The sequence below is a fragment of the Cryptomeria japonica genome, chromosome 9 (genome assembly GCF_030272615.1).
Source record: "Cryptomeria japonica chromosome 9, Sugi_1.0, whole genome shotgun sequence".
Classification (NCBI taxonomy): domain Eukaryota; kingdom Viridiplantae; phylum Streptophyta; class Pinopsida; order Cupressales; family Cupressaceae; genus Cryptomeria; species Cryptomeria japonica.
The window spans coordinates 477,538,189-477,566,121 of NC_081413.1; the positions used below are offsets into that span (position 1 = coordinate 477,538,189).

Sequence of the window (27,933 nt, forward strand, 5' to 3'; positions counted from 1 at the left end):
ACACCCTCAACGCTAGAAGAAGAGGCAAGTAAAGTAAGCAATCGAAAGCTTTGCAGGCTATCATGCCTGTAAAGAAACTCTAGCTCTTGTCTTGGGCTCTGTAATGTCCCCACTTTGAAATAGAGTTTAATGGTAAATAATAATAATAATAATAATAAAATGAATATTCAAAAGAATAAAATTAAAATTAAAATATAAAAGAATATAATTAAATATAATTAAAATTTAATTAAGTTAATGAATGGTCAAAAGACATGGAATGAAAAGTAGTGACTCCCTCAAACATGAGATATAAAAGGGAGAAGAGAACCCCATTTGAGGGGGATAATTTGGGGAATCAGAAGTGCAGATCTGATTGTTAAAGGTTGTGTCCCTTTCAAAGGGCAGAAATAATGAAGAGTTGCACTCTTTCAAAGGGTAATAATGCTGAAAGGGTGTGTCTCATGCCAAAGCGCATACATGATGAAGAGGTGTGACCTCTCACTCACATTGAGAGATATAAAGGAAAGGAATAAAAAGCATCGACGGGGTCACCATGGATCAGATCAAATCAGAACTGTTATTAAGTTATAGGCAGTAACATCTTTTTTCTTGGTGGTATGCATGGGGATGTGCTTAATATATGAAGCCCGATGATGTTCCTATGCACAATTTAGTAGTAATATTAATATAGACTGCAATATGTAAGACAGTCATACATAATTTCATATATATTCATATACATTAGAAGTTAGTGTACTCATTGTTGATTGTAACTAGGGTATAGGGGTTCGGATTGCCTTAAGGCAACATCCGAACTCCTTTAGGACCGGGTCCTACCCTAAACGTGGCCCTATCCTAAATCCATGCTAATACATAACAATTAAATATTAGCACCAAACAACATTAGCGCCTAAAATATAAGGAGGCCAACTTCAAGAAAGGGACGACCTTAATAAAGAAAAGAGGCATATAAATAAAGATCACTTTGCAAGACAATATCATCAAGTTCAATAAAAATCAGAATGCAAATTAGCTCTGTTGTGCGAACCTAAGGAAGAGGGTGAATTATTCAGTTTGGTGTAATATTGTCCAAGGGGACATAGCATATTTTGAGGCAAGTCATTGAAGCATACAAGGACAGATCTGATATGTCAAGATCAAATTCAAGCTAAGTATTGTACTGTTATTTAGAGGAGAATATACAATCTAACTTGTGGGTCTTTCATGTTGGGTTTTTCCTCCTTGGAGGTTTTCCCAGGGTATGCTTGTTTGTCTTCTATCATATTTCTGATTTATGTTGTCTTACTAAGTTCTGCAAATCTGATTACAAATCTAGGGCACAATTTAATGCATGTTGATTCACTAAACTACTGCAAATCTAATACAAACCAGGGCATAATTGAATAAGATAAATCTGATTATCATACCTATGGTTTAAATTAACATGGTATCAGAGCTCTAGGTGTTACTAACTTCTGATTTTAGCAGATCAATTGTTGCATATAGCTGTTGTTTGTGTTCAGATTAAAGATGTCAGGTTTGAAGGCTGAAGATAGGCTTGAGGGAGCCATTGACTTTGCTGCTTGGAAAGTTTGTATTCTGTTGATCCTTGAAGAAAATGACCTACTGAAATTTGTAGAAGAAGAAAGGCTGTCTCCTCCAGAAGATGCTGAAGAGCTGAAACTGTTCAAGAAAGATTCCCTCAAGGCTATAAGGATCATAATTGAGTCCGTCAAGAATCATCTTGTCACTGTCATATCAAAGTTTACATCTACCAAAGAAATGATCAAACACTTGGAAGGGATCTATGAAGTCAACAATCTCAGCAGGGCTCTTGCCCTAAGACAGCAACTTCTACACATAAAAATGAAAGAAGAAGATTCAATCATAGCCTACTTCATGAAGATCAATGAACTAAAGGACAAGCTAAGCACTCTTGATTGCATTAAATGGTCTACCAGATGAATGGGAACCATTCATTCGTAGCATTGGTGGAAGAGTTGATCGTCCCAACTTTGAGCGTCTTCAATCTGATTGCATCGAAGAGGAATCTCGAATTGAGGTAAGAGGAAAACTCAAAAACTCTCTCAAAGATAATCATGTTCTCTTATCTAAATCTAGGAAAGGTGGTCATTGGAAGAAAGAAAAGAGAAGCAAAGATTTTACATCCTCCTCCTATGATCCAAAGAAAAAGTCAAGAGATTCCTCTCACATTCGTTGCTTCAGATGTGATAAGTATGGTCACTATGCCAGAGATTGTCAAAATGACCCAAAGGAAAGGGAAGCTAACTTAAATGAGGTTGCCGAACAAAGTGAAGACTACCTTCTTATCTTTGCTCTTTCTAGCAATGTTCCTACGGATAGCAATTCGTGGATACTTGACAGTGGTGCCTCCAGACACATCTCAAGATTTCGTGAGCATCTCTCAGATCTGATTGAAAAAGACACCAATCTTCATGTTGTAATCGGTGATGATGCTCGATACTCGGTAAAAGGTTCTGGTACTACCTCTCTAAAACTAGATTCTGGTATTTCCTTACAACTCTGTGATATTCTATTTGTACCTGGTATTAAAAGAAATCTTATTTCTATTTCGGCTTTAGAAGATAATGGTTTGCAAATAGCTTTTTCTGAAGGGAAAGTACTCGCTTGGTCTAAGAAATCTAACTTCAAATCTGCTCGTATTATTGGACATAGATGTGATAGTTTATATAAGCTTGCAGCCAATCCAATTCAAGCTCTCATTCATGAGACCCCTGAATCATGCGAGCTATGGCATAGAAGATTGGGTCATCTTCACTTTCAAGCTCTTCCCACTCTCGATAAAATGGTCAAAGGTATGCCTAATCTCAGTTTATCTCATGATGATGCTTGTAAAGGTTGTGCAATGGGTAAGAATGTAAAGAATCCCTTTCATAAAAGCGATAGTAGGGCTAAAGAAAGGTTAGAGCTTATTCATTCAAATTTATGTGGTCCCATGTCAGTAGCATCTCCTAGTGGGTTCTTATATTATGTTATCTTCATAGATGATTTCTCTAGGAAAACATGGATCTACTTTCTTAAATCTAAAGAGTCTGAAGAAGTCCTAAACAGATTTAAAGAATTCAAAGCCTTAGTTGAAAATACTACAGGAATTCGAATTAAATGTTTGAGGTCTGACAATGGAGGTGAATACACCTCAGGTAGCTTCTATGACTTTTGTGTTAAAGCAGGAATTAAGAGGGAGTTTTGTGTTCCCTACAACCCTCAACAAAATGGAGTTGCTGAAAGAAAGAACAGGACCATTGTTGAAGCTGCAAGAGCCATGATTCATGATCAAGACTTGCAACCTTTTCTATGGGCAGAAGCATCCAAAACCACAATTTATATTCAGAATAGATGTCCTCATCAAGTCCTAAAGAATGTAACACCTGAAGAAGCATTTTCAGGAATCAAACCTGACATCAGCCACCTAAGGATATTTGGAAGCCCTGTGTATGTTCATGTGCCTAAGGAAAAACGAACCAAGCTGGATCCATCTAGAAAGAAAGGCATCCTAGTAGGATACAGCGAATCTTCCAAAGCTTTCAGGATCTACATTTCAGGTCAAAGGTATGTAGAGGTAAGTAGAGATGTAACCTTTGAAGAAGATATTGCTTTCAAAAGATCTAAAGGTTCATTAATCAACAATGATGATATGATGATGGAAAAACAAGATTCAATTGTTGATGCTAACCCTGAGTTACAGGAGGAGTCTACTGATCTCCCAGATCAGGAAGTTCAGAATGACCCATCAGAACCCATGCAATCTACCGATATACCTCACGATATTGTGGTCTGCAAGAAGAGACCACTCTGGGTTAGAAATACAATTCAAGATGCAGAAGGGTTTGCTGCTCCCAGAGGAACCTTCAGAAACAGCAAGAGTGTCCAAAATCACGCCAACTACATTTATGTGATGTGCAATATAATTGAGTCTGAACCCCACAATATCGGTGAAGCTATGTCCCATCATGCTTGGAAATTAGCCATGGATGAAGAGTATGGGTCTATCATCAAGAATGATGTTTGGGACATTGTACCCAGACCCAAAGGTAAGTCTGTCGTTTCCTCTAAATGGTTGTTTAAAATTAAACATAATGCTGATGGTAGTATTGAAAAATATAAAGCTAGGTTTGTAGCTCGTAGTTTTTCTCAAAAGGAAGGAATAGATTATGAAGAAACCTTTGCCCCTGTTGCTAGATATACCTCTATTAGGTCTATAATAGCTATTGCTGCAGCCAAAGGTTGGCAGCTGCATCAAATGGACGTTAAGACAGCTTTCCTCAATGGAGTCATTGAGGAGGAAGTCTATATTGAGCAACCAAAAGGTTATGTAATCCATAAAAGAGATTCTCATGTTTGCAGGTTGAAGAAAGCCTTATATGGGCTCAAACAGGCTCCTCGCGCTTGGTATGAAAGAATTGATAAGTACTTACTAAGTTTAGGGTTTTCCAAGAATGATGCTGATGCTAACATTTACTTGAAAATTTATAATAATGAGATGCTTATTTTAGTTTTGTATGTAGATGATTTATTTCTCATGGGTGAAAATAAATTAATCATAAGATGTAAAAAGGAATTAGCCTCAGAATTTGAAATGAAAGATTTAGGTCTAATGCACTACTTCCTAGGGTTAGAAGTATGGCAAAGAGCTAATGAAATCTTTCTAAGTCAGGGAAAATACACTATTGATATTTTGAAAAGATTTAGAATGATAGATTGTAAACCTATGCGTACTCCTATGGAATCTAACTTAAAGAAGTTAAGTGTTTCTGCAGCTAACTCAGATTTTGCAGATCCTTCTGAGTACAAACAGTTGATTGGCTCCCTGATGTACCTAGTCAATACTAGGCCAGATATCTGCTATGCTGTGAATGCTCTCAGTCAGTTCATGAGCTCACCGAAACATGTTCACCTAGTTGCTGCCAAGCACATTCTAAGATATCTATGTGGCACAATTGGTTATGGGCTGAAGTATACACTTAATACCCCAATCCTCCTACAAGGCTACTCAGATTCAGATTGGGCAGGAAGTGTCAAGGACAGGAAAAGCACTTCAGGCATCTGCTTCAACTTGGGCTCCGCAGTAATCTCTTGGGCATGCAGGAAGCAATCTTCGGTAGCATTAAGCACTGCAGAAGCTGAGTACATTGCCGCATCTGTTGCATCCAAAGAAGCAGTGTGGCTTCGTAAGCTTCTTGTTGGATTATTTGGTCAAGTCAATGATCCTACCACCATTCATTGTGATAATCAAAGCTGTATAAAGATGTCAATAAATCCTGTATTTCATGATCGGTCCAAACATGTGGAAACACACTATCATTACATTCGGGATATGGTGCAGAGAGGCGCCATTCACCTAAAGTACATTAGCACAGATGAACAGATTGTTGACATCCTCACCAAACCCTTATCCAGAGTGAAGTTCGAGTACTTCAGGGATAGACTTGGTGTCATGGAAAACGTTACCCTGATTGAGAGGGAGCTTCAATCTCAGTGACTATTGGTAGCACTTTGAATCATTCTTTGCTTGCGTGCAAGAATGAATTTCATCCAATCTATGCTTGTGTGCTAGATGGATAGTTGTAATAATGTAAAGACCCACTGATGTATTACACTTTCTATGCTTGTGTGCTAGAACCATCCTATGCTTGTGTGCTAGGTGGAAGATGTAATTCTATGCTTGTGTGCTAGATCCATTCTATGCTTGTGTGCTAGATGGAACGTAAAAGGTTCAGATTATGTATTCTCCTCCTCCCTAGTTAAGAGGGAGTGTTGATTGTAACTAGGGTATAGGGGTTCGGATTGCCTTAAGGCAACATCCGAACTCCTTTAGGACCGGGTCCTACCCTAAACGTGGCCCTATCCTAAATCCACGCTAATACATAACAATTAAATATTAGCACCAAACAACATTAGCGCCTAAAATATAAGGAGGCCGACTTCAAGAAAGGGCCGACCTTAATAAAGAAAAGAGGCATATAAATAAAGATCACTTTGCAAGACAATATCATCAAGTTCAATAAAAATCAGAATGCAAATTAGCTCTGCTGTGCGAACCTAAGGAAGAGGGCGAATTATTCAGTTTGGTGTAATATTGTCCAAGGGGACATAGCATATTTTGAGGCAAGTCATTGAAGCATACAAGGACAGATCTGATATGTCAAGATCAGATTCGAGCTAAGTATTGTACTGTTATTTAGAGGAGAATATACAATCTGACCTGTGGGTCTTTCATGTTGGGTTTTTCCTCCTTGGAGGTTTTCCCAAGGTATGCTTGTTTGTCTTCTATCATATTTCTGATTTATGTTGTCTTACTAAGTTCTGCAAATCTGATTACAATCTAGGGCACAATTTAATGCATGTTGATTCACTAAACTACTGCAAATCTAATACAAACCAGGGCATAATTGAATAAGATAAATCTGATTATCATACCTATGGTTTAAATTAACACTCACAGCAAGATATTAACATATTTAAACTCCCAAGCTCTTAACCAGCTCTAATTCTTTTTCTTCAGGAGTGGTGTGATGCTGTTAGGTTGAGGCAGAGTAAAACCTCTCATGATAGATGAGCCCCAAGGGTGAAAGAACTCGTGATCTTGAAATCTGGGCTGAGGGCCCCAAGGGTGAATGGACTGAGGTTCTGGTAATCTGAGCTGCATTAGGAAGATGGTATCATCACACCCTAGACAAGCAAGTCTCCCATCGAGGATTAGAAATTAGAAGGGGATTAAGATTAGGCCTGAATAAGGACAATGCCTAACTATACTATGAGCACCCCTAGTCATTAATTTGTAATTACTGTAACATGGTAGGTAGTAATGTATGTTTTCCTTTGGGAATTGACAGCCTATAAATAGGAGGCATTACAGGCTCCAAATCTGTCACAACGGATTGGTTTAAAGAATGGTCGTCTGATGGAATTCAAGTAATTTTGACATGGGAAATGGTTAATCAGAATCTACATATGCCAAAGCAATGGTTAATTTAGTAACCAATGTAATCTTCAAATCAAAATCACATACTAGTGGATTGTGAATCCCATGTGGGCTTAGTAGTGTTGGCATACAATTGTTTTCGCTGACAAAACATTTTTTTTGTGGTCTCTACCAATGCTCAAGGGACGAGCATGACATGAGGGAGAGCCATTGTCTTAGAAAAGATGCAACAACATTGGTTCTTATCCTCTTGTGCCCATGATTAAAAGTGGAGTTTTATTGGTATTAGTGTGGATGCATGAATGTAGATCTATCACATTGTTCCTGGTATATGCAGTTCTATCAAATATCTTAGATCTATTAATAATGCAAGTCTTCAACCTACATCAATAACATGTTCATCTTTCAATGTACATGCATCCTTGTCAATTTATAATGCAAGTGTTGTCTTCAATTAGGCCTGTTTATAGAACTAATGCATGCTTCCAAAACCATGCTTCTCCATCAACATATAGGTATCAAATTTTATTTTAATCAAATTAGTTTCTAATTACAACTTCTCGAAATTAAATTTGAGTCAATTAAGTTGAATCATCTAAATTAGTAATTTTGTATTAATTATATTTTCTAAAGTCTACATCTTTAGTGTCAAATGATAGTTTTTTTATTGAAGTCAAATTCTTATTATAGGTATTGTTTTATAGTACAAAGGTCTAATAAAAATATTGCATATTGTCAAGGTGTGTCATTTTGTTTGGAATAGGGTCCATTCATGAGTAATCATTTGTCATAAAAAAGGTGTCATTACTTCAATTGTAACTAGCCGCATTATTGCTTGTACATGTCCATCTTGAGGGAGGGCATTCTAAAAATGAGCCTCAAAACCAAATTTGCTTAGTAAATGAATTGGAGGTTAGAGGCATTGGAGGCAAGAGGTCCATTGTCATCTCAAGCTAGCTTCTTGCTCAAAGATTATATATTGTATGAGAAGGATCCGTTTTGTGTGTCCCTTCATGGAGCGAGGGGGAGGCTTGGCATTTTTTGTAGTACTTGTGGGTGCAATTTATGTATTCACTTTGGTGTGTTCCTTTTGTATAGCAAAAGAGGGATTTGATTCTCATCACATAGAGGAGGGATTTTAACACACTCAAAGGAGATGTGGACTCTTGGAGGAGAGTTGGTCTTTCATTGTGCATAGAGGATGGGAATATTTATGTTATCTCATGTTATACAGAAAAATTGCAAGTTTTACAGTCAAGAGATCCATTGATGAGTTCAGTTTGGTGTCTCCTAGGTGAACAAGGAGAATTGATAAAGGCACTTCATCAAAGTCTCCAAAAGGGCTGTTGTGTTCAATTCTTGTAGTATTTCATCTTTAGTTCAACTTCAAATTGATATAATGAGGAGGAGAATATGGACATCATTGATATTAAAAACAGTTGTATAGGAGAGTAGTTGGCTACAAAAATCCTCTAACTACTAGACTTCTTGGAAATATGGTTGGTCAGTGATAAGTTCACTAGAAATGAAATCGAAATAAGTTCTCATATGTAGGTGATCACAAGCAACAAGATCCAAATAGTACTATGCAAACCTAAAAGTATGCATAGGCATACAATTCTTTTTTTACTTCATGTGATGTGCTTTCTCCCCATGTTCAAACTAAGGGGGGTGTTAGGAATTCGTTTTCACATGGGTGTTTAATTTAGCATAATTAGTATGATTAATAAAATAGATTTATGTATGTTAATATTAAGTTGTTGAGAAACAACTTAATATTATATTATAGTGAGTGTTTGTTTGTGAGTTGTAAAAACAACTCATATTTAGAGTGGTTACTGTTGAGACATGGACCAGCTAGGACTCGAACCTAGGACCTTCCATACGCTGTTGGAGTGCTCTACCACTGAGCTACTGGCCCCTCTTGGACCAGTCCATCGTCTGTCCGGGTGTGGCTTATTTCCAACAACAACACCCCCCCTTAAGCCACACCTCTCGTGTGCTTGGGGCTCCTAGCCTGGACTTGGCTTTGATACCATGTTGAGACATGGACCAGCTAGGACTCGAACCTAGGACCTTCCATACGCTGCTGGAGTGTTCTACCACTGAGCTACTGGCCCCTCTTGGACCAGTCCATCATCGGTCCGGGTGTGGCTTATTTCCAACAACAACAGTTACAAGAGGTAAAAAAATCTTCCTATAATATACGATATGGAAAGTCCCATAAATATGTACTTTGAGTTAAATGAAATATGAAGAATTGAAGCCTATTATTCTTGTATAATCTTTTTTAGGCTTCTATTTGCCTTTGCCTAAATTTCTCTCAAGTACGTCTTTGCAAGTTTTGAAGTCACCATTGGTAGGGGACAATTCTTGACAAGAGCAAATTTAGTGAGTTGTTGCCCTTGCGCACCCCCACTACAAGGGGCTATACCTATGTTAACCCAAGTTTTCAGGATGAGGATGGTAGGAGACAGGGGGGCATATTTTGAGGACGGGGATGGGAGGGAGCCATTTTTGGATACAGCTAGGGGATAGCTATAAATTTTTAAAAATATAGAAAATTCTAAATATTCATATGATAGCATCGATAAGGCAATCAACATATACATCATGGAACCTTAACACATAACATTAGAGTTCAAAGGAGATTTTCATTTCATAAAAAGTGACAAATAGATTAAGTTTTAACAAAATTTGATTGCATTCATTGACAATGTGCACATATATTATATAAAAATTACAACAAAATGCCAAAAGGTTGCAAGTTTCAATAACAAACTGACAAAAAGAAGCTTAAGAGTCTAAAAAAAAACCTGCTTTGTTCTTAGGTTACAAATCTATATTTATAGATGACATGATCAGTTAGTTCAACCTCCAAAGGAAATTTTATAGCTGTTTTGAGTCAACGTACTGCTTAGACTGTGTCTCAGATTTCAAAATTTTGAATAGCGATTGAACTTTTAGAAATCAAAAAATAGATGCACAATAGCCTGCAAGCTTAAATAGATCTAGCTTCAACTATGGCATATTCCATGGAAGTTTAGTAGACTGAAAGTTAAACAAAGCACCACTCTTCCACGTGATTAAAAAAAAAGTGATCTGAATATATTCAAAATTGCGAGTTTGATTTTTGGAATCATCTTATTTGTTTCTCTCATCTTAACCATAGATCATATTGTATATTTAGTACAAAATTCAAACAATTTTATTCATTAACAACATTCACCATCCCTTTATTTTTCATTTTTGTGTGTTCTTTTTTAGAATTTTACCTTTTTGTTGGTTGGGCCATAGGGACGGCTAGCCATCCACAGGACAATCAGGGACATCTAGGCATCCCCTGACCGTCCCAAGGACGGCTAGCCATCCCCTATTGTTTCCAACAAATTGCAAAGTGCCCCCAAGATCTTTCCAAAAAAACTGATTTCTTAGGGATGGTGGACATTTTCAACCCGTCCCTAGAACGTATTCAACCGGGGATGACCCCATTTTGGCTAGGTATGCGTCCCTGGGCAACATAGGGCTATACCCTACAAGCAACATGGCCAAGGCTCTCACTCCCAAATAACCACCAATACTAGCACAACACCACTCAATTGTAACCCAAGAGCAACCACCCAATGCCACCACCAATACTAATCAAGAGCTAGCATCACCACCTTGTGGCTACCCCAACAATGATGCTTGCCTTTTTTTCTTCCATAATAGGAAGTTTTTTCCACAAATCATAACTTGAGCATCTGATATTGGATTTTCACAAACAAATAAGCATTGGAAAGACCAATTTGATTTTTCTTGAGTTTGCCCCAAGGCCCTATTATTTTAGTTTGCAGTTACTTTTTCTATTTTGATTTGTAATTTGGATATCCTGCAAAATATCGAGCCATTTCTTATGTTGCGAGAATTCCAATTTCACATGTTTTGATCTCCAATCTGTATATGAGGAGTCTAACATTGTAAAATCATGTGTTTTTCAATTCATCTTTTCATAATCATCCTAAACAAAGGGAGCTATAAGTGTTGGGAAAGACAACATCCTGAAACTTCTTAGGTGGCTTCATCTCTCTATGGAACTATCTTTAAACCAAGTACACCTAATAGGAAGATAGCACATGGAAACAAAAAAGATCGCGTTCTTGGATTGATTGGAGCAATGTTGATTTTGACGGTTGTTGCGACATTTTCACACATCGCCCCATTACAAATGGAGACCCCCCACCCTTTTTTGCTTGTTAGCATAGTTTTTTTGCTTAGGTTAGTTAGTCTTGCATAGCCTGACAATAATTTTGTCTCCTAGCTTTTAAGAGGGTGATGTCTTGTCTGACAGGAATGGGTAAATTAAGTCAAGAATTCAAATTTTGAGTCTAGAATTCATGAACAAACGTCATGACTAGAATTGAAGGTGAAATTTGCAATGTTGTTAAAGTGTAGGAAAAGTTGCAAAAGTTGTCAATGTTGTCAAGTGAAAGTTGTCAAAAATGTTGTCAAGAGGGAGAAAAGTGAAAATGTTAAGTATGGATTCAAATCATAAGAAAATTCCAAGTGAAAATTGAAATCCTTGTTTTGAAGTGGGGAACTCCGAATTGAAAAGTGAAATCCTTAAGTTAATGAGTGCAAAATCCTTGTTGAAATTAGATTTCCACTTCAAAATCTTTGTTCATCTTGCATTCCGAATTTCCTTTGCATGGTGAATTTGCTCTCAATTTCCATACCAAGGCATCATAATTTCCTATCAAAGGTGAAAATGCGCCTAATTCCTTGAAGGTTATAAAATTGCACTTGAGAAATTTCTTGTCCACCTCTACTTTGCACCCCAAACTGAGAGAGTTCTTGACAACATAGGAATTGTGCCTTCCAATCATGAAATTTCCTTACCATCATGAAAATGTGTTCAAAATATACTCACCATTCCATGAAAGGTATGAAAATGTGCTGCACTAGGGTCTATGCATCCTTATCTATCCATTTGAGGAATTCAATTGCGCGAGAAATCCTGCCCTAGAACATCATCATTTCCTTCCTAGTGTGAATTTCCGCTCAACAGGGATTAAATTGCCTAAACATTAAGAGGACGGAATTTCCTTGCCCTACTGCAATCCCGCCCTAGGCTGCCCTTCTTCTTATCCTTGCATACTTAGAAATTCCACCCAGAATTAATGAATTGTCCTTGAGCATTAAGGAAATGTGCTCAGGTCTGTTCTCAATACCATGAAAATCCACCCTAGGAATCAGATCAGATCTAACCAGCAGAGCAGAACTCACATTGGTTTAATTGCAAGTGATGTATTGTGTTTGAGTAAGTCTGCTCAAACCATTATTTATACCTTCAAAACAAAAGAAACATGGGTGGCCGACTTGAAGCTTAAGGGATTTGCAAATAAAGTGGGCTTATATGAAGGGGCCGGCCTGATTAAGGTCTCATCAGAACGTATGAAGGCAAAAATAAAAAATAAATTCTTATCCAAAGGATGTGGGCTTCAGCGTTCACAAGTTATTGCTATTAGCCCCTTAATTCCGCTAGGGTTGGATTTAGGTCTAGCTCGGCTTCACAATGAAGAATAAAACCCTTAAGAAATCAAAACAAATCCACTTTTTCCTAGGTTGGCCAGGTAAGGAATGGTTACTTTGAATCATGGAATGCTATAAAGTGAGGTTGAATTTCATTTCAAACATAAAATGCAACAGTCTGATTCACCTTCACAGCAAATTAGGAGCAGATATTAGGTTAATTTGAAGACCTGAGATATCATTTGCAGACCAAAAGAATTGTAGCAGACCTTGGACGCAATTTCCACATCCTAGTGCAATTCTGACCTCATTATCTCCTAACAAGTAAGGAAATCCGCCCAGGCAACAATCCTTTCCCCTTTCTAATTTCCGCCCAAAGGGAGTATGATGAGCCACTTTTGCAAGCCAAAACATTAAGTCAGCCTTGAGAAGATAGAAGGAAAAAAACCAATTAATGGCAATTAGGCCAATCTAATTGAGGACTTTACAATGCATGATTTATGTTTTTCATAGTGTTTTAATTTAGCGTCTATTTGTTTTGTAGGTCTGATATGAGGAAAGAAAGAATGAAAGTCAAAGTTTGAAAAGGAGCGCCATTTCCTATTTATCTTGCAATCTTGCCTAAAGAGAAAAGGGCACTCTTGCACCTCCATGTTGCAAGTGTGCCCAAGGAGGGCAAAATAGACATGGGCGCTAATCCATCGGGTTGCTGCAATTCTGCTCTGTTCATGGTGAAATTTCTTCCAGACATTGAAATCCAACAGTCACTTCACTGCTGAGCAAGGAAAAGAACCCCAAGGTCAACATAAAGGAATGATGCGAAGAAGAAGTCAGATATTGACAAGCAGAGAAAAAACTAGTTAAGTGGCAACATCAGGTGAAAATCCTTCAAGGAGATCAAATCAAGGAGAATTCATCAAATCAGACAAGGAATCCAAGTCCAAGACCCAAGGAAGATGAAGACTCTACCACATGGCGAACAACATATAACAATGAAATTGAAAGTGAGGGTAAAGTTTGAGGGAGCACTATTTCCTTATACCCTTGCAAATGCACTCAAGGTAGTGTTGTGACGTTTTCACACATCGCCCCATTGCAAATGGGGACCCATGTTTTTTTGCTTTTTAGGGTTTGTTTTTTTAGGTTTTTTAGGGTTTTGTTAGTTAGCCTTTGCATTTTGAGTGTCGCCCAGGGGATCACATGGATAGCAAGTCCGGCTTGAGTGAAGTCTGGAATGTCCTGAAATTTGGCTAAGTCTGAAGTCCTGACCCTGAAATTTGGCTAAGTCTGGAATGCCCTGATCCTGAATTTGACTAAGTCTGGAAACTGAAAAACCTCAAAAAACTAGATTTTGCAATATAACTCCTGGAGGTCTGAAACCACTCTCAAACATCCTGAAAGTATATATGGAATATAACTTAAAGTATTACTTATACTTAAATGTTATATTCCATAAAAATTATCCTGATAGAGAGTGCGAAAAGTCAAATTTCGCTCGTGTCCTTCTCCAAGGGTCCAGAGCGAAAAGCGCTCCTGTCCCTCTCCAAGGGACCAGAGCGAAAATGCTTAGTTGAGCCATTCCTGACCTTGTTTGGACGAATCGAGACATCAAAGGCATGGTGAAGGACGAAATGAGCATGATAGAGCATCCAGACTTGATCAAAAACAACGAAATGATGAAGTTTTTGCCTAGAGGGTCAAATTCGCTCCTGTCCCTCACTGAAGGACCAGAGCGATGTTCTTCATAAGGCGAGATTCAAGCGAAGATCAAGTCAAGTTTATGTTTGAAGGCAAGGAAGACGGTGAAATGAATTCATTGAATACAAATTGAAGATTTTGAAATGTCAACAAGGGTCCCAAAATGCCTAGTTCGCTCCTGTCCCTCAGGAAGGGACCAGAGCGATTTTTGTTATAGATGATTTTCTTGCCAAGTTACAACCGATCTCAAGGCATGAATGAATGAAATGAAGTATGGCGAGACCATTGAAGATAAATTTTGAAGGTGATAAAGTAAAATGAAGCCCACAAGAGCAGGATCGCTCCTGTCCCTCTCCAAGGGACCAGGGCGATATAATGGATATATTGTCGTTCCTCCAAATTCAAGGCACTCCAAGACGAAGAACAAGGTGGTGAAGACATTTTAAGACATCTCCATCAAGCGCAAAGCATCAAAAGTTGCTAACATTGAAGGATTTACATCAAGACCCCTAGTTCGCTCCTGTCCCTCAGGAAGGGACCAGAGCGATATTTCCATAATGGCTTAGATTTCGAAAATTTGTCAAGTGTCAAGCGACCAAGGGGATCAAGGGGACTTCATTTTACGCGTTGATAGCAATGGCAAGTTGAAGAACGCAAGCATAAGCTCAAAGTGTTGAAGTTCGCTCCTGTCCCTCTCCAAGGGACCAGAGCGATGTTTATTATATTGGCCAATTCATGCAAAAATCACGTGGGGTCAAGGTTTTGCAAGGTCGCAAGAGGTCTAAGGTGTCATTTGAAGGTGATTTACAAAAGTTCCAAACGTCAAAATGCTATCAATTAAGCCAAGGAACTCATATCGCTCCTGTCCCTCAGGAAGGGACCAGAGCGATTTGCATAAAATCTTTCATGTTCCATCAAAATCATGACAAGGCAAGGATAGGCAACGTCAAAGATCAAGAACGAAGTAATTTGAGCCAAGACACATGGATCGCTCCTGTCCCTCTCCAAGGGACAAGGGCGATGATCCTTTCAATGTCTAAACGCCTTGTAGAATTCAAGTGGAACGAAAGGGGAACGAAAGAATAGCATTGTTTGTCCATCACAACAAAGATTAAAGTTCGAAGTCACAAAGATTAAGGAGAAATTATGAGGATCGCTCCTGTCCCTCTCCAAGGGACCAGGGCGATAATACATCCTAAGACATTCCTTCGCACAAACAAGTCAATCAAACTTGAAGGACCCAGCTAAAATGCCGATTTGAACGTAAGGATAGAGATTTTGGACGTAAAAAATGCAAGAATCAAGGCCAACATGATGGATCGCGATGAGGTACGTACCTTTCATCTTCAAAATTTGGCGTTCAAACAAGTTTTTTTGAATTTATTTTAAATGCTAAAATTCGATATGTCTTGAAAATTCAATTAAATGGCATTTAAATATTGCGCTTGATATTATTAATTTATTTTTTTTTGCCTTGTGAAAATCGAATTTGATTAAATTAATTTAGAACGATGGCATTTAATAATTAATAATTAATTAATAAAAAAAAAATCAATCAAAGGGAGCGCTTGGTTTATAAAAGTCGGCTTTGTTATTTATCAAAAAAAATCGTTTAATTTGCTTTATTTTCACCAAGTCGGCCTTAATGAATGGAAGAGGTGCAAGCGCTATATATGGAGGGTGAAAGCTATTGTTTTCACATCATTATTTTTATCCCTCTACATGCGAATTAAGGAGAAGGAAGATAGTGCGAAGTGTGTTTGAAGAGGTGCAAATTCCATCCAAGGTGGCGCTAATATATCAAGGGTGGTGCGATATTTAAAGACCTTCATTTGAGCGAATTTGCTAAGAGTTGAAGACCACGTTAAGGGCGATATTTGAAGATCACGTCGAGGACAAAGGTGGCGAAATTTTTTTCTTGAGGAGATAACGTTGAAGATCATTTATACCCCAATTTTGCCTAGGCAAATTTTGTCTTTTTGCATTCTAGAGTTAGCTCTCAACTGAGGTATGGCAATATGAATTTATTGTTTTGATTTTGAACGTTGATCGTCATAGCTTAAATTTTGAATTTTGAAATTTTGAATTTCAATAAGCTCAGTCGTTTTTAGGAAATGATTAATAAAGGACTTATCATTAAGTTTCCTAAAATTTGCTCTCTAATTTATGTTATGTATTGCAAAATCATGGTACTAATTTTGAAATGTTGTGTAGGCATCAAATGGAGGTCTCTTCAAGGAAAATCAAGCCGGATCCAGGACGGTCTTCGCCAGGACGGTCTTCGCCAAGACGATCAAGTAAGGACAAGGGCGACCTTTTTCAATCCAGCGTTCCAAGGCGAGGTACATCATCTTCCTGCACATCAAGGACCCAAGGAGTTAGAACAAGGGCTCGTTGAAGAAGCAAATAATTCCAGATGAATTAATTAAAGATAGCCTCTCAACGACATCAAATTGAATATCTAGCAGTCTAGCAAGTTACAAGTGTCAAATGAGGTGGCGTCCTAGTCATCATTTCTCCAATCAGTGAGGTCCACCTCAGCATGTCCAGATTCAATGTACTTAACTCATGGAAGGTGACACAAACTCCGACGTACCTACCCCGGCTATCCATTGGTCGATTTTTCTAGAGGGGACATGTGTCCAAGCAATACAATTTTGTCATTGGTCAAGCATTAAATGTTATGTAATGGTTGTAACAAACCCTAATTAGGGTTTTCATTGTAAAATCTTGGCCATTGATCTTGAATTGATCTAAGCCATCAAGTTGTATTGTGGGCACTATATAAGCCCAGGCATTTTCATTTTGTAGAGGCTAATTAGCAATTGTTAGAGATAGTATGGAAGAGTTAGAATATAGTTGATAGAATAGTAATTAGAGTAGAATAGGAGGACAAGGCAAGAAATTGTTGCCATTGATTGTAAACAAACTCCATTTTCATTGAAGTAATGGTGAAGTGTGTCGTTTCTTGCAATTTGCATGGTTTCTTGTTGAGTCTTCAATCCTAGATGGTAGATGATTAGATGAATGGAGGAAATGTGATTGATTGATGATGGAATTCGTATATCCATACTACTAGCAGTTTGTTGATTGCAGACTTGCCTTGCGTAGTCAACTGGAATCATTCAGCCTAAGCTCAATTTCAATTTGTCGCTTCTTCATTGATATGCATCAACTTGGATGGTATCTATGCCTGCGGTGATGATTTGAACATCATAAAGCTTTCCTTAGAAGATCGCACTAGCCTTGTGTAGATGTTCCATTGATGTCAAAACAAGACCTAGTTAGAGTCTCATCAAAGATCAATCATTGCTCTTACATTCTTAGTATTAGGAATAGATCCTCTCTTCACCCCCTTCCTTTTTCCTTTTTTTTTCTAAGTTAGTGAGAGCCTGTATTCCAGCAAAGCAGATCGGAAGTTCAGTCATCACATGTAAGTCCCCTTGTGATCCCAGCAAATCACATCATACCACTGGAGCTTGTCCACACGTAGAGACCCTACATCAAAGAACCTTGGAGTCTACCTAACTGATCCTTTACGCGAACCTTCAGCAGTTAGAGACTATTTTCTCAAGAGAGGATAAGATGCCTTTAGGTATTTTATTCTGTGTATGATGGTGTACAAAATACACGTCAACAGGTAGAAAATTGTTTAAGTTCAAGAAGTAAGGGGGGAGTTGTTCCTAGGCGTGTTTGCATTATAGTGAAGGAATTGCGATCACTTCCCTTGGTTGAATTGCAAGATGAACATCAAGACTTCAAAGGCAAAGAAGAGGATGATGTTTACATGCAATGATGGCAAAAGAGAAGAGGATTCATCATCAATGAGAGACCACATTCACATTGGCGAGAGGATGAACATCAGGACTTCAATGTGAAGGAAAAGATCAATATTGTAACAAAGGAACTTCATAACCTTGATGATGCAATCGCTACAAGAAGGATTCCATAGTGCAAGTCTATTTTACAATGCAATGAAGAACTCAAGATCTTCACTACAACGCAATAATGATAAAGGAATGTTGCAATAATCTTGAATTTCCTCCAGAAATCCAATATCATAGTCAGTACATCAAGGAATTCCAAGACTAGGTATACATTCCACGGTGAAAGGATTCCAAATCAAGGATTGAAATGCATCACATGGAGGTAAATTCCCAAGTATGATGATGAAAGAGTGAACGTGATTAAGGAATGGAGATGATTTCAGAAGAGTTAATCAAAGCAAGAGGCTTGATCATGATGATAATTTGGGAATATGCCCCATCATCATCACAATCAGTCAAGCAATTGGAAACATTGAGTATCAAGAGATATTACTTGAAATACAAGGACTTTTTTGTGATGAAGGAGAAACTTTACAAGATATGCATGTTGAGGTGGCATCTAGTCATCATTCAACAAGTCAAGAGACTCCACACCAACTTGTCTAAGTTCATTGAACTTGATCCGTCTAATAAAGGAGCAAGCGACACATGGCATTGCATTGAAGATTTTTCCATGTACCTAACCTGATTTCTCATTTGTCAGGAATTCAAATAAGGACATGTGTCCCAAATATTATAATTGTTTCATTGATCGAAGGAAGTTAGTTGTAACTAACCCTAATTAGGGTTTTATCATGTAAGCTCAGCCATTGATCTTGAATCAATCTGAGCCTTTGAATTGTAATGAGACCTCTATATAAGGCTCAAATTGCTCATTTGTATGCTTAATAATTAGCAGCAGAAGCAATTAGTATTTAGCAGTAGAGTAGGAGAAGGAAACTCGAAGTTGTTGCCAAGACTTGTTGGAATTAATACATGATTTTCATTGAAGCATGGTGGATTTCTATGTGTAATTTCTACATGTTGCATGGTTTCTTGTTACTTCTCAAGTTTAGATAAAGTTCATTGATTATAATGGAGAAGTGTAATGATATGTGATGGAATTTCAGTTCATAGGTTTTGTGGTTCATTGATTGTAAGCTACAGTGCAAAGTTAGCCTGAACCTCATTAAGCACTAGTTCAATTGTGGATATTACTTAAACTGCACAGTATTGGGTGTTTGAATGAATGATCATAATTTGAAAACCCTTCATTATCCTTTGGAGATTGCATCATCTTTGTGTAGTTGTTCCCACATGGCGAAGCAAAGCTTGATTATGGAATCTGTCTATCAAAGCATCATCCTTAATTGTCACTATCCTTAGGATTAGATTAGATCTCTTAACCCTTATCTCCTTTTGTCTTTATTTTCCAAGCAAGATAGTATAGATTCCGCGTTGTAGTCGTGCTCATGAGTGTAAGTCCCTTTGTGATTACCAGCAAGATCACATCAAACACACTGAGTCTATCTAGAGCATTAAAGTCGATTGTTCGCATTGTAAACCTTGGAGTTGTCTCATTGGATCATATTCTTTACCATATGAGGTTTCTTTGTTCAGGAGAGGATAGAATACTTAGTATTTTACTTTGTGTTTGAAGTGTCTTAAAAACACATCAACAACGCTGAGTATTCCATCTCATCTATTGAGTGCCCATCAACAACGCTGAGTATTCCATCTCATCTATTGAGTGCCCACATGCTGTTTGGACCACAATTTGGGAGATCTTTGGAGACCCACATCACTCTCCATTCCTAGATGATCATGCTATGGACGATCTTGTGTACCTTGATGATTGTGATAACCTACCAAATGCTGATGATACAAAAGAGCAGCTTGATTATTTGGCAAGTTATGATAGTTGTAATGGCATCGGAGCTTCTCCTAATGCTCCTTGTTAAGGGTATTGTACACCTTGCATAGGAATGATATATTTTAATTATGTAAAATAAATATATTTATTTGTGGTGCATCTTAGTGATGTGTTTAACCACATGAAATAATTATTTGGAACTACTTGTAAAGTTGTATGTAACATTGGATTAGTTATTTTATGTGTGCGAGATAGAATAATTAATTATTATTTGGAAAAAATATTTAATATTGTTAAAACTTAGCATCAAAAAGTAAAGGAGGGGTCAATGGTTTTGTGTACTCATGATTTTGAGGCACATGGTTTCATCTTATAACTTGGTCGTATTTGTGTGATCTTGAATCTATAAAAGCAAGAACATGTTTAGTGGTTAAGGTTGGTTGGATAAGTGGGTTGTCATCATATTGAGTTTCTCTTTGAGTGCATCTGTGAAGCATGGCATGGGATGGTGACTATGGATACATATTGGACACATGAACAGTGCCTTGGAGGAGCTTGATGTTTCAAAAGTATTCATGGAAAATCTGTAAGTGCATTGTAATGTTTTATTGCTGAATAATACATAGATGAAGAAGACACACACACACTTATACTGAGAGGGAGGGTGAATTGGTATAAGACCAACTTTTTCAATTTATAATTTTAGCAATCTTAAAGCAATGAACAAAGCATCCACACAATAAAGATCTAACAAAAGGAACAAAAGATGCACACATGATTTATGTGGAAACCTTGCAGGAGAAAACCACGACAAAATATTGTTTCTATAAAGAACTCCGTAGACACGAACCCACAAGAGATACCAATCCCCTCCACTGAGCACAATCATTAACCTCCTAAATTTGTTAAGTGGAAGGCACCAACCTTCAAGAAGTAAAATGAGTATTATATTTGGACCTGCCCTAGACCCCTTCAAGGTCTTCGAAGTCTGCCCACAACTTCACACAAATTAACCTTGAAATTCTGCTCTCAAACCCTCGCTTAGATCTGCAATATAATCTTCGAAGTATGCTCACAAATCCAATATATTTCCTCACACTATTTGCATAATGTTGCCTTGATTATCTTCATTGATATGTCTTCATCAATCTGCTCAAATATATGATAAATAATTTGCTGCATTAATCCCTTTTTCTATCCTTCATGCACAAGCAGGTCTGCTCTAAAACCAGAATTGATTTTTAATGAATTTGTGAATAAATGACCCTCATCAATCTCCTATTATTCCTTCCAAAAGGCACCTCTTCACCAAGAGGCACATCTTCCTAAAACAGGTTGGCCAGCACTTAATAAATATTTATTTCTTTAAAAAGATCTTGCCCAAAATGGGTGCTTACTCCAAGGGGGGTCGGCCCTATTCTAGGGGGCACAAAAAAAATAATTAAAAATTATTTTAATGACCTTTGACTGGGTCAGCCAGTAGCTTATAGTTTTATTGAATAATTTTCTTTGCCTTTTCAAAAGAGATCGGCCCAAATGAGGGGGTGAAATATCCTAACCTTGTAAATTGATCAAACAAAACAAAATCTCCAGTGCAAAACATTAAGTGCAGATAATGCTAAATGAAATTTGCATCAGTTGCAGAATTGTATAACACAAACACAGATTCAGGAAATACTTTAAGCTCTATTCCTTAATACATATAGCATCTCCAGCTCACAAATAAAATCATTTCCCTTCAGATAGCAATTTTGTGACAGATTATACAAGCAAATTCTTGTATACAGTATTGACTAACTGCTCCTGGGAGTGATGTTCGATAACCTTCTACTTGTTTGTGCTTGCAGTCGCAAGCAATGTTCAATGAACTCTTTATCGATACAATGGGCTCCCTTTAATTCTTCCTTCTGCATATGCACAAGCACCCTGATCCTCTTGATTGCAATTGTCTATGTTGTTGGGTCACCTCTGTCGTAACTCAACTCGCGACCTGAAGACTCCTTTGCACTAATCGCTAATATTATCCTTGCCCATGCTATTGATGCATTTATCGGGCATGGTATTGCCCTTCAATCTCTCATGCCCTCAGATTCAGATTTGCTCTGCCAACTAGCACTGGTCCTGCAAACTCCTAACTTGCCTCATGGATTTGTAGTCTCTAGTGTATCCTGGAAATTCTCTCACGAGCCTCCAACTGCCACTATTTTCACAGAAAAATGAGATTAGAATGCCTCTGGTAAACTGGACTGCTCAGACTGAATGAATTGCAAGGTTAGGGGCTATGTCCTGACCTATTGATAACTTAGGTTTTCGTCCAAAGCCAAATCACACAGCAAGGCAGCGATAATTCATCCAAGCATGCTTTGAACAGCCATGAACTCCCTTTTATATAGATGATATAACAAAATCGGCCTTAGAGAAAAGATAGCTGACCCCATGTCAGTTAAGAGAAAAAGACAAAAATAAAAATATAAACTTAACTAGTAGGTCAGCCTAAGGGCCCAATATTAGGAAATTAACAGTAATTTTATTTGTTTATAAGTTCCTATTTATTTAGATAACAAAAAACAAAGCAAAACAACTAGATGTTGGGAAACACCACTAATGGGAGCAGGCCAATCCGCCCACCAAAAAAGGGGTGCATTACAGGGGATCAAACAAAAATAAAAGATGTCCTCAAGTGTGTTTGTCAAATTTGTAAGATGGTCCTAAATTGCAACAAAACATGGGTTGGCCCATGTGAAGATAATTATACAAATTGATATTTTAATTTACCTCTTGTTCTGCACAAACTAACTCTGCCTTTTGACATCAATGACAATAACTTCCAACAATAGAGTATGGATTCTTTTGGAGGCTGAATTTTTCCCTTTATCAGGGTTTTCCCAAGGTATATCTTGTGTTATCTTGTGGCTTATTTATTTGAGATTTGCATTATGGTTACTTTGTAAGCTTACATGCATGCTTTCCTCTCATGGGGTTATGTAGGAAACTGATTGATCATTCGAAGTATTATGCATTAATTTCCTAACACTTTTCCTCCTCTAAATATATCCATTGATTCTTTGGCTTCTATGACTCCTCATCGAAATTCAAAGGCTTCATCTTCTTTATCAATGGATCACTATCTTGAGGCTATGGATTCTTGCTTTCTAGCATTGGCAGATTCATCTCCATATGTTCGTATTCTGACATTTTGTGTGGACACATCATCATGGATGGCTAATCTAGTTGTATGACATATATCAAACTCACATCATTTTGTACCTTGTTGCTTTGAATCATTCTTTGTAACAAGTACATCATCATCTTCCAAATTTGGTACACTAGGATGAGTTCCTAAAAACATCGCAAGTTTGTCTTGTGAGTCCCATCTTACAAATTTGACAAACACACTTGAGGACATCCATCTCCTCTTTGATGATAGTCTCATCATAACTGTTTTCATACCATTTTCATCTTGTGGATCTTGTTCTTCATTCATTTCCACATGGCCCTAGCTTGTCACCTTCTTCATTTATTGGGCTTGTACCTAATTTGATTGTGGCATACTTTCACGCCAACATGGCAACAAATGAGAAAGGTTCAATGACAACAACATCAACATCATCATACGTCATGATCTTTCTTCCTTCATGGAGAGACATCTTGCATCTTTACTTGGTTTTGTTTCTTCCCAAGAGGAGGAATGTTGTTTGACATTCATGGATCTTCATCATCATCCTTTGTTGAGCATCTACCATCACCACAATAGACTATATATTCTGGTGGGGCTCTGTAGTATCTCTCTTTCTCTCCTATATGGGGAAATATTATTGAAAATTGGTGAAAAAAGTAGTCCTTGGGGGGTTCATGTTCTCCCTTCTTTCACTCGTACATGTTTATTTGAGTCTTCTCTTTTGGACAGGGGTTTTTCCTAAAGGTTTTTCTCCTTTACTCCATTTGTGAAAGATTTATTTGCATATAGCCAAGATCCATCATCAAGCCTTATAGCCAAGATCCATCTTTGCATATTTTTCATACACCCTGAATTGCACATAAGTGGTGTTAGTGTGAACATAGTATATCACCTAGCTAGTTGTATTAAGTCCTATTCACACCTACATACTTAAGCTTACTTGGGTCATTTACTTTTTGTGTCTAATATCATGATTTTAGTCTATCCTAGGGTTTCATCATTTTCTTTATAGCAAGGGTTTCTTCAAAGTTCAATGTGTATTGTGCCAATTTCATTTTTGCATCTAATGAATTCTTTGGCTTCATAGCATTTACATCGCTTCTCTCTTGTGCAGAAGGTTATTTTGGTTGCAGGCGATCCTTGATCTATTGTGGAGTTGATCAACAACTCTTACACCTACTTCTTGAAATTTACATTCCATAGCAATAGCCGTTATAAGACTCTCTAACAGAAGCAGGGCTTCAAATTCATTATTGGGTGCCAAAGAAAAAAGGTATGCCTCTCATGAATAAGCCTTGGAAGGAACATACCACAATTCCAGCACCAATAGAACCAGGATTACCCCTCGAGACCCCATGAAAATTTAAATTAAAGAAACCCACTCTCAGTGATTTCCAATAAACATTCCATTTAAGTTTGTTCTCGATTACCACATTAACAGCGGAAATGTTCTCCTAAATAATGATGCAACCATGATATGTGTATTGATGATTTCCTCTCCTAAATAATATTTCTGGAAGCCTATGCGATAACTTGACAATACAATGCTTAAAGCTTATCAAGTGAAGATCTAAATATGCAGGTTGCTTTTATGGAAAATTATAATTTTTGTGCAGTCAAGATAGGTAGAGCAGCAGAAATGCTTATGACAAACAATAATTTGCTTTAAAACAAAAAATAAATTTGGTTCATAGAAGGGAAATAGAAATTTACCATTTGTGTAATCTGAAATATACTTTGCGATCCGATACTTCTGCAACTTAGGCACAGGACAGATTTAAGCATAGAATGTACACCCACGAGACAAACAATTTCTATGCACATAGAAAAATAACAGGAGACAGAAGAAGATGACAGGAAAAGCCTCTACCTACAAAGGTTTTCACATGATAGATTGTCTAAAGGAAGAGAAATATCATTTACCTGCAAATGGCTTTTCACATGATAGATTGCCAAACCCTTTACATTCATCAGCTTTAAAATGCCTTTCGGAGTTGCTCCTACATGACCATCACATGGTTGATTGTCATGACTCATAATCAGAACACACTGTAAGGCTTGCTAGAAAAGAAAAAAGAAAAATCAATCAATCTACTTTTTTGTAATCTACACATTACTTATTATTCATCATGCTTAGCTTATTAATGACAAATGTTACCGACACACAAAAACTGAACCTTGGTCATGTTAAACTGTAGGGTACTCACTCTCAGCACCACCAAGTTTGTTAATGGCTTCCACAAACTTCTCATGGAGCTCTGGTGTCCATCTCAGGCGTGGCTTACTAGAAGCCCCAGCTCCAGGTGGAGTGCGACTTGCAATTAAATGAGTTCCCATTGAAGAAGGCAGAGATTGCTGATGTGACTGCAGCCAGGGTGATGCAGAAGACTCTGTAGTTGAAGGCTTCGGAATCTGACAAATCATTTATATAGTACCAAAAATAAATCAATGAATAACAAAAATCTCATATCCATTTATTGGAAAAGGCCTGTGCAAGCAAAATACAATTATCCAGAAAAATGCCTTTATACAGGACTAATCAGGCTCTTCAATGAATAGTTCTAATTTCTAGACTCTAGTGTATTGTGAATATTGGGACTTTGGCCATTAAACGGCCAAATCAGTCCTCAAATTCTAACAGCAAAATGTCCTTAGATCTTTAAACATTCATTTTTAGACACTAGTTCCTAAATCTCAAAAGTTGCTAAGAATATGAACAAATTAGAACCTTCCATGATCTGAATGTTAATAATTCCTAGAAGCTTTAAACAACAAACTTCAAATTCCCAAGATCCGAAAGAGCTAAATTTTTTTCTTCATACAGCAAAGATATGATCTGTTTCAATTGCAAGTTAAATATAGATAATTTTTAAGTTAAGTTCAATCAAATTGAACCAGAAGTCCCTCTGACATTTCTTATCTCCAAATTTCATATCTATACTTAAAATTTTGTTAAGCACAAAGACAAGTTCAATCTTTTCATGCTCTCAAATAATTTGCAGAGGATTTAAACAACAAACACAGATTTCTCAGACCCTCAGTGAACTGAGTTCTTAATAATTTACAACATGGCTGCATTTTTTACAGACTGCTTAGTTAAATTGAGTTGAATTTGCACTACAATTAGTGAGTTTAAAGGACCCAATAGTAAAACTTTCTTGAACAAACATCCAGGTTTTGTCTCTAAATCTCAAAAGTTTGCCAATCATAGGGCTAAATTTAGCATTCTACGATCTGGATATCACAATTTCTGCAGGCTCCGAATCCTAAAAATCAATTTCTCAATACCCCAAATAAACAAATTTCCTTTTTAGTGGCCATTTAAATTAACATGAATGATATGTTATGATACATCAGTTACACATAAATTTCTGGAATTCTCTTCAGCGGAATTGAAAAAGAGGTTATTAGCACAAAAATGGAAAGCACGATGTTTCCTAAACTGTTTTTTTTTTGTTTTTTTTAAAGGTAGGATTTTAGACCACCACCAAGCCACACACCGATTTGGGGCATAAGAAACTCTTGTGAAAGTCCACAAAGATGACTATTTTTCATTTACCTTTTATATTGTTTGAATTTTACTATTAGGTTTTGACATCTATGGCTATGCTCAGTTAAAAACTCAATATATATGGATGAAAGAGTTCGAGAATACCTACATTCATAACTGAATTCCCAACAAGCAGGTCGCTCCAATCATCACAAACCAACTGCTCTGTCCATTCTGGCCAATCAGTTTGTCTGATTTGGAGAGAAGGTAGATTATTTTGCGTGAGACTTCTACCCCACATTGGCTCCACATTCTGATAGGAAATGGGAACAGGAGCAGGAGCAAAAGGAAATACAAGTGGAGCATCCATGGTTGTTCCTTCATGAGGTGCAAGTTTAGCCTCCCATTTCTTGTTCATTGAACCCAAATGATCCTTCCTTCTAGCCTTCACTTCAATTTCACAATTAATCTATGCCCACCATCTTTGACTAGGCTAGACTTCTACAGGTAACTTCGAATCAGAATTAACTTTAGCAGGACCGTCCTCCAAAAGTAAATTGATTCTTAATTGGATTTTTGGGTTCCGAGACTACAATCCTCTCTTCAACTTACTAAAATCATCTCAGTGATAAAGCAGAATTGAATTTCTGACCTCCCTGTAATTATCTAAGTTCTTTGGCTTAAAATCTCTTCTCCTCAGACACTGAATTGAACAGAAGAAAACTTTGGGTACAACAGCGGACAATTGGAGTGCACTTGTTGAGTGCCAAAAGAGAGAGTTAAACGGCCCCCAAAAGAACACAGGTGAAAAATTGTTCTGAAATCCACTGTAAATTATTCTTGACCTTGACAAGACAGAATTGGTGGGGTTGAAGAAGCTGATAAGTGGAGGAGCTTGATGAGCAGCGGCGTAAGCGCACTAGTTAGGACAACTTTACTAAACAAAAAGAATCCTGAAACCTGCTGTAACTCATCTCAACAATTTCCTTTTTTTTTTTTAATAAAACAACTCAATTCTATAGATGTCGTCATCCTTTTCTGGTTTTGGGAAATATTAGGTGACAGTATACATAAAATCATTGACTAAACCGTATATCATTTAAAACTAATTTTATTGAATTATATAAGATTATAGCACTTAAATTGTATTTTAAAAGTTCTTCTTCCAATATAAAAGTTCATAGCACTCCACTATATAATAATATAATAATAATAATATAATAATATAATAATAATATAATAATAATAAATATAATAATAGAAATAAAAGTACACCATCATAAAATTTTAAAAGTTTTGCATTTATATATCATATAGATAATATGTGGCAACATAAAGTCTCCATTTTTCTTTAAATAGATAGGTCTCTTTTTTTAAGGGAGGGGGAAGGGATTACAATTTGGTAGGGGAGGAATCATGGGAAGGTGAGGA

At 37.2% G+C, this 27,933-nt stretch overlaps 1 protein-coding gene across 2 annotated transcripts in view; it reads right to left on the bottom strand.

Moving 5' to 3' along the window:
- LOC131075975 (myb family transcription factor PHL13) overlaps positions 1–27,539 on the bottom strand; it is a 123,157-nt gene extending 95,618 nt beyond the window's left edge. Inside the window, exons 1-4 of one of the 2 annotated variants that reach the window (XM_058012984.2) lie at positions 26,672–27,539; positions 25,220–25,424; positions 24,936–25,012; positions 24,726–24,771 (exon numbers count right to left, since the gene is read on the bottom strand). In XM_058012984.2, the coding sequence (XP_057868967.2) occupies positions 24,726–24,771; positions 24,936–25,012; positions 25,220–25,424; positions 26,672–26,920 (577 nt within the window). In that variant the 5' untranslated portion in view covers positions 26,921–27,539. The remainder of the gene's footprint in view (positions 1–24,725; positions 24,772–24,935; positions 25,013–25,219; positions 25,425–26,671) is intronic. The other variant, XM_058012985.2, reaches the window with a different exon arrangement.
- Positions 27,540–27,933: the final 394 nt, after the last annotated feature.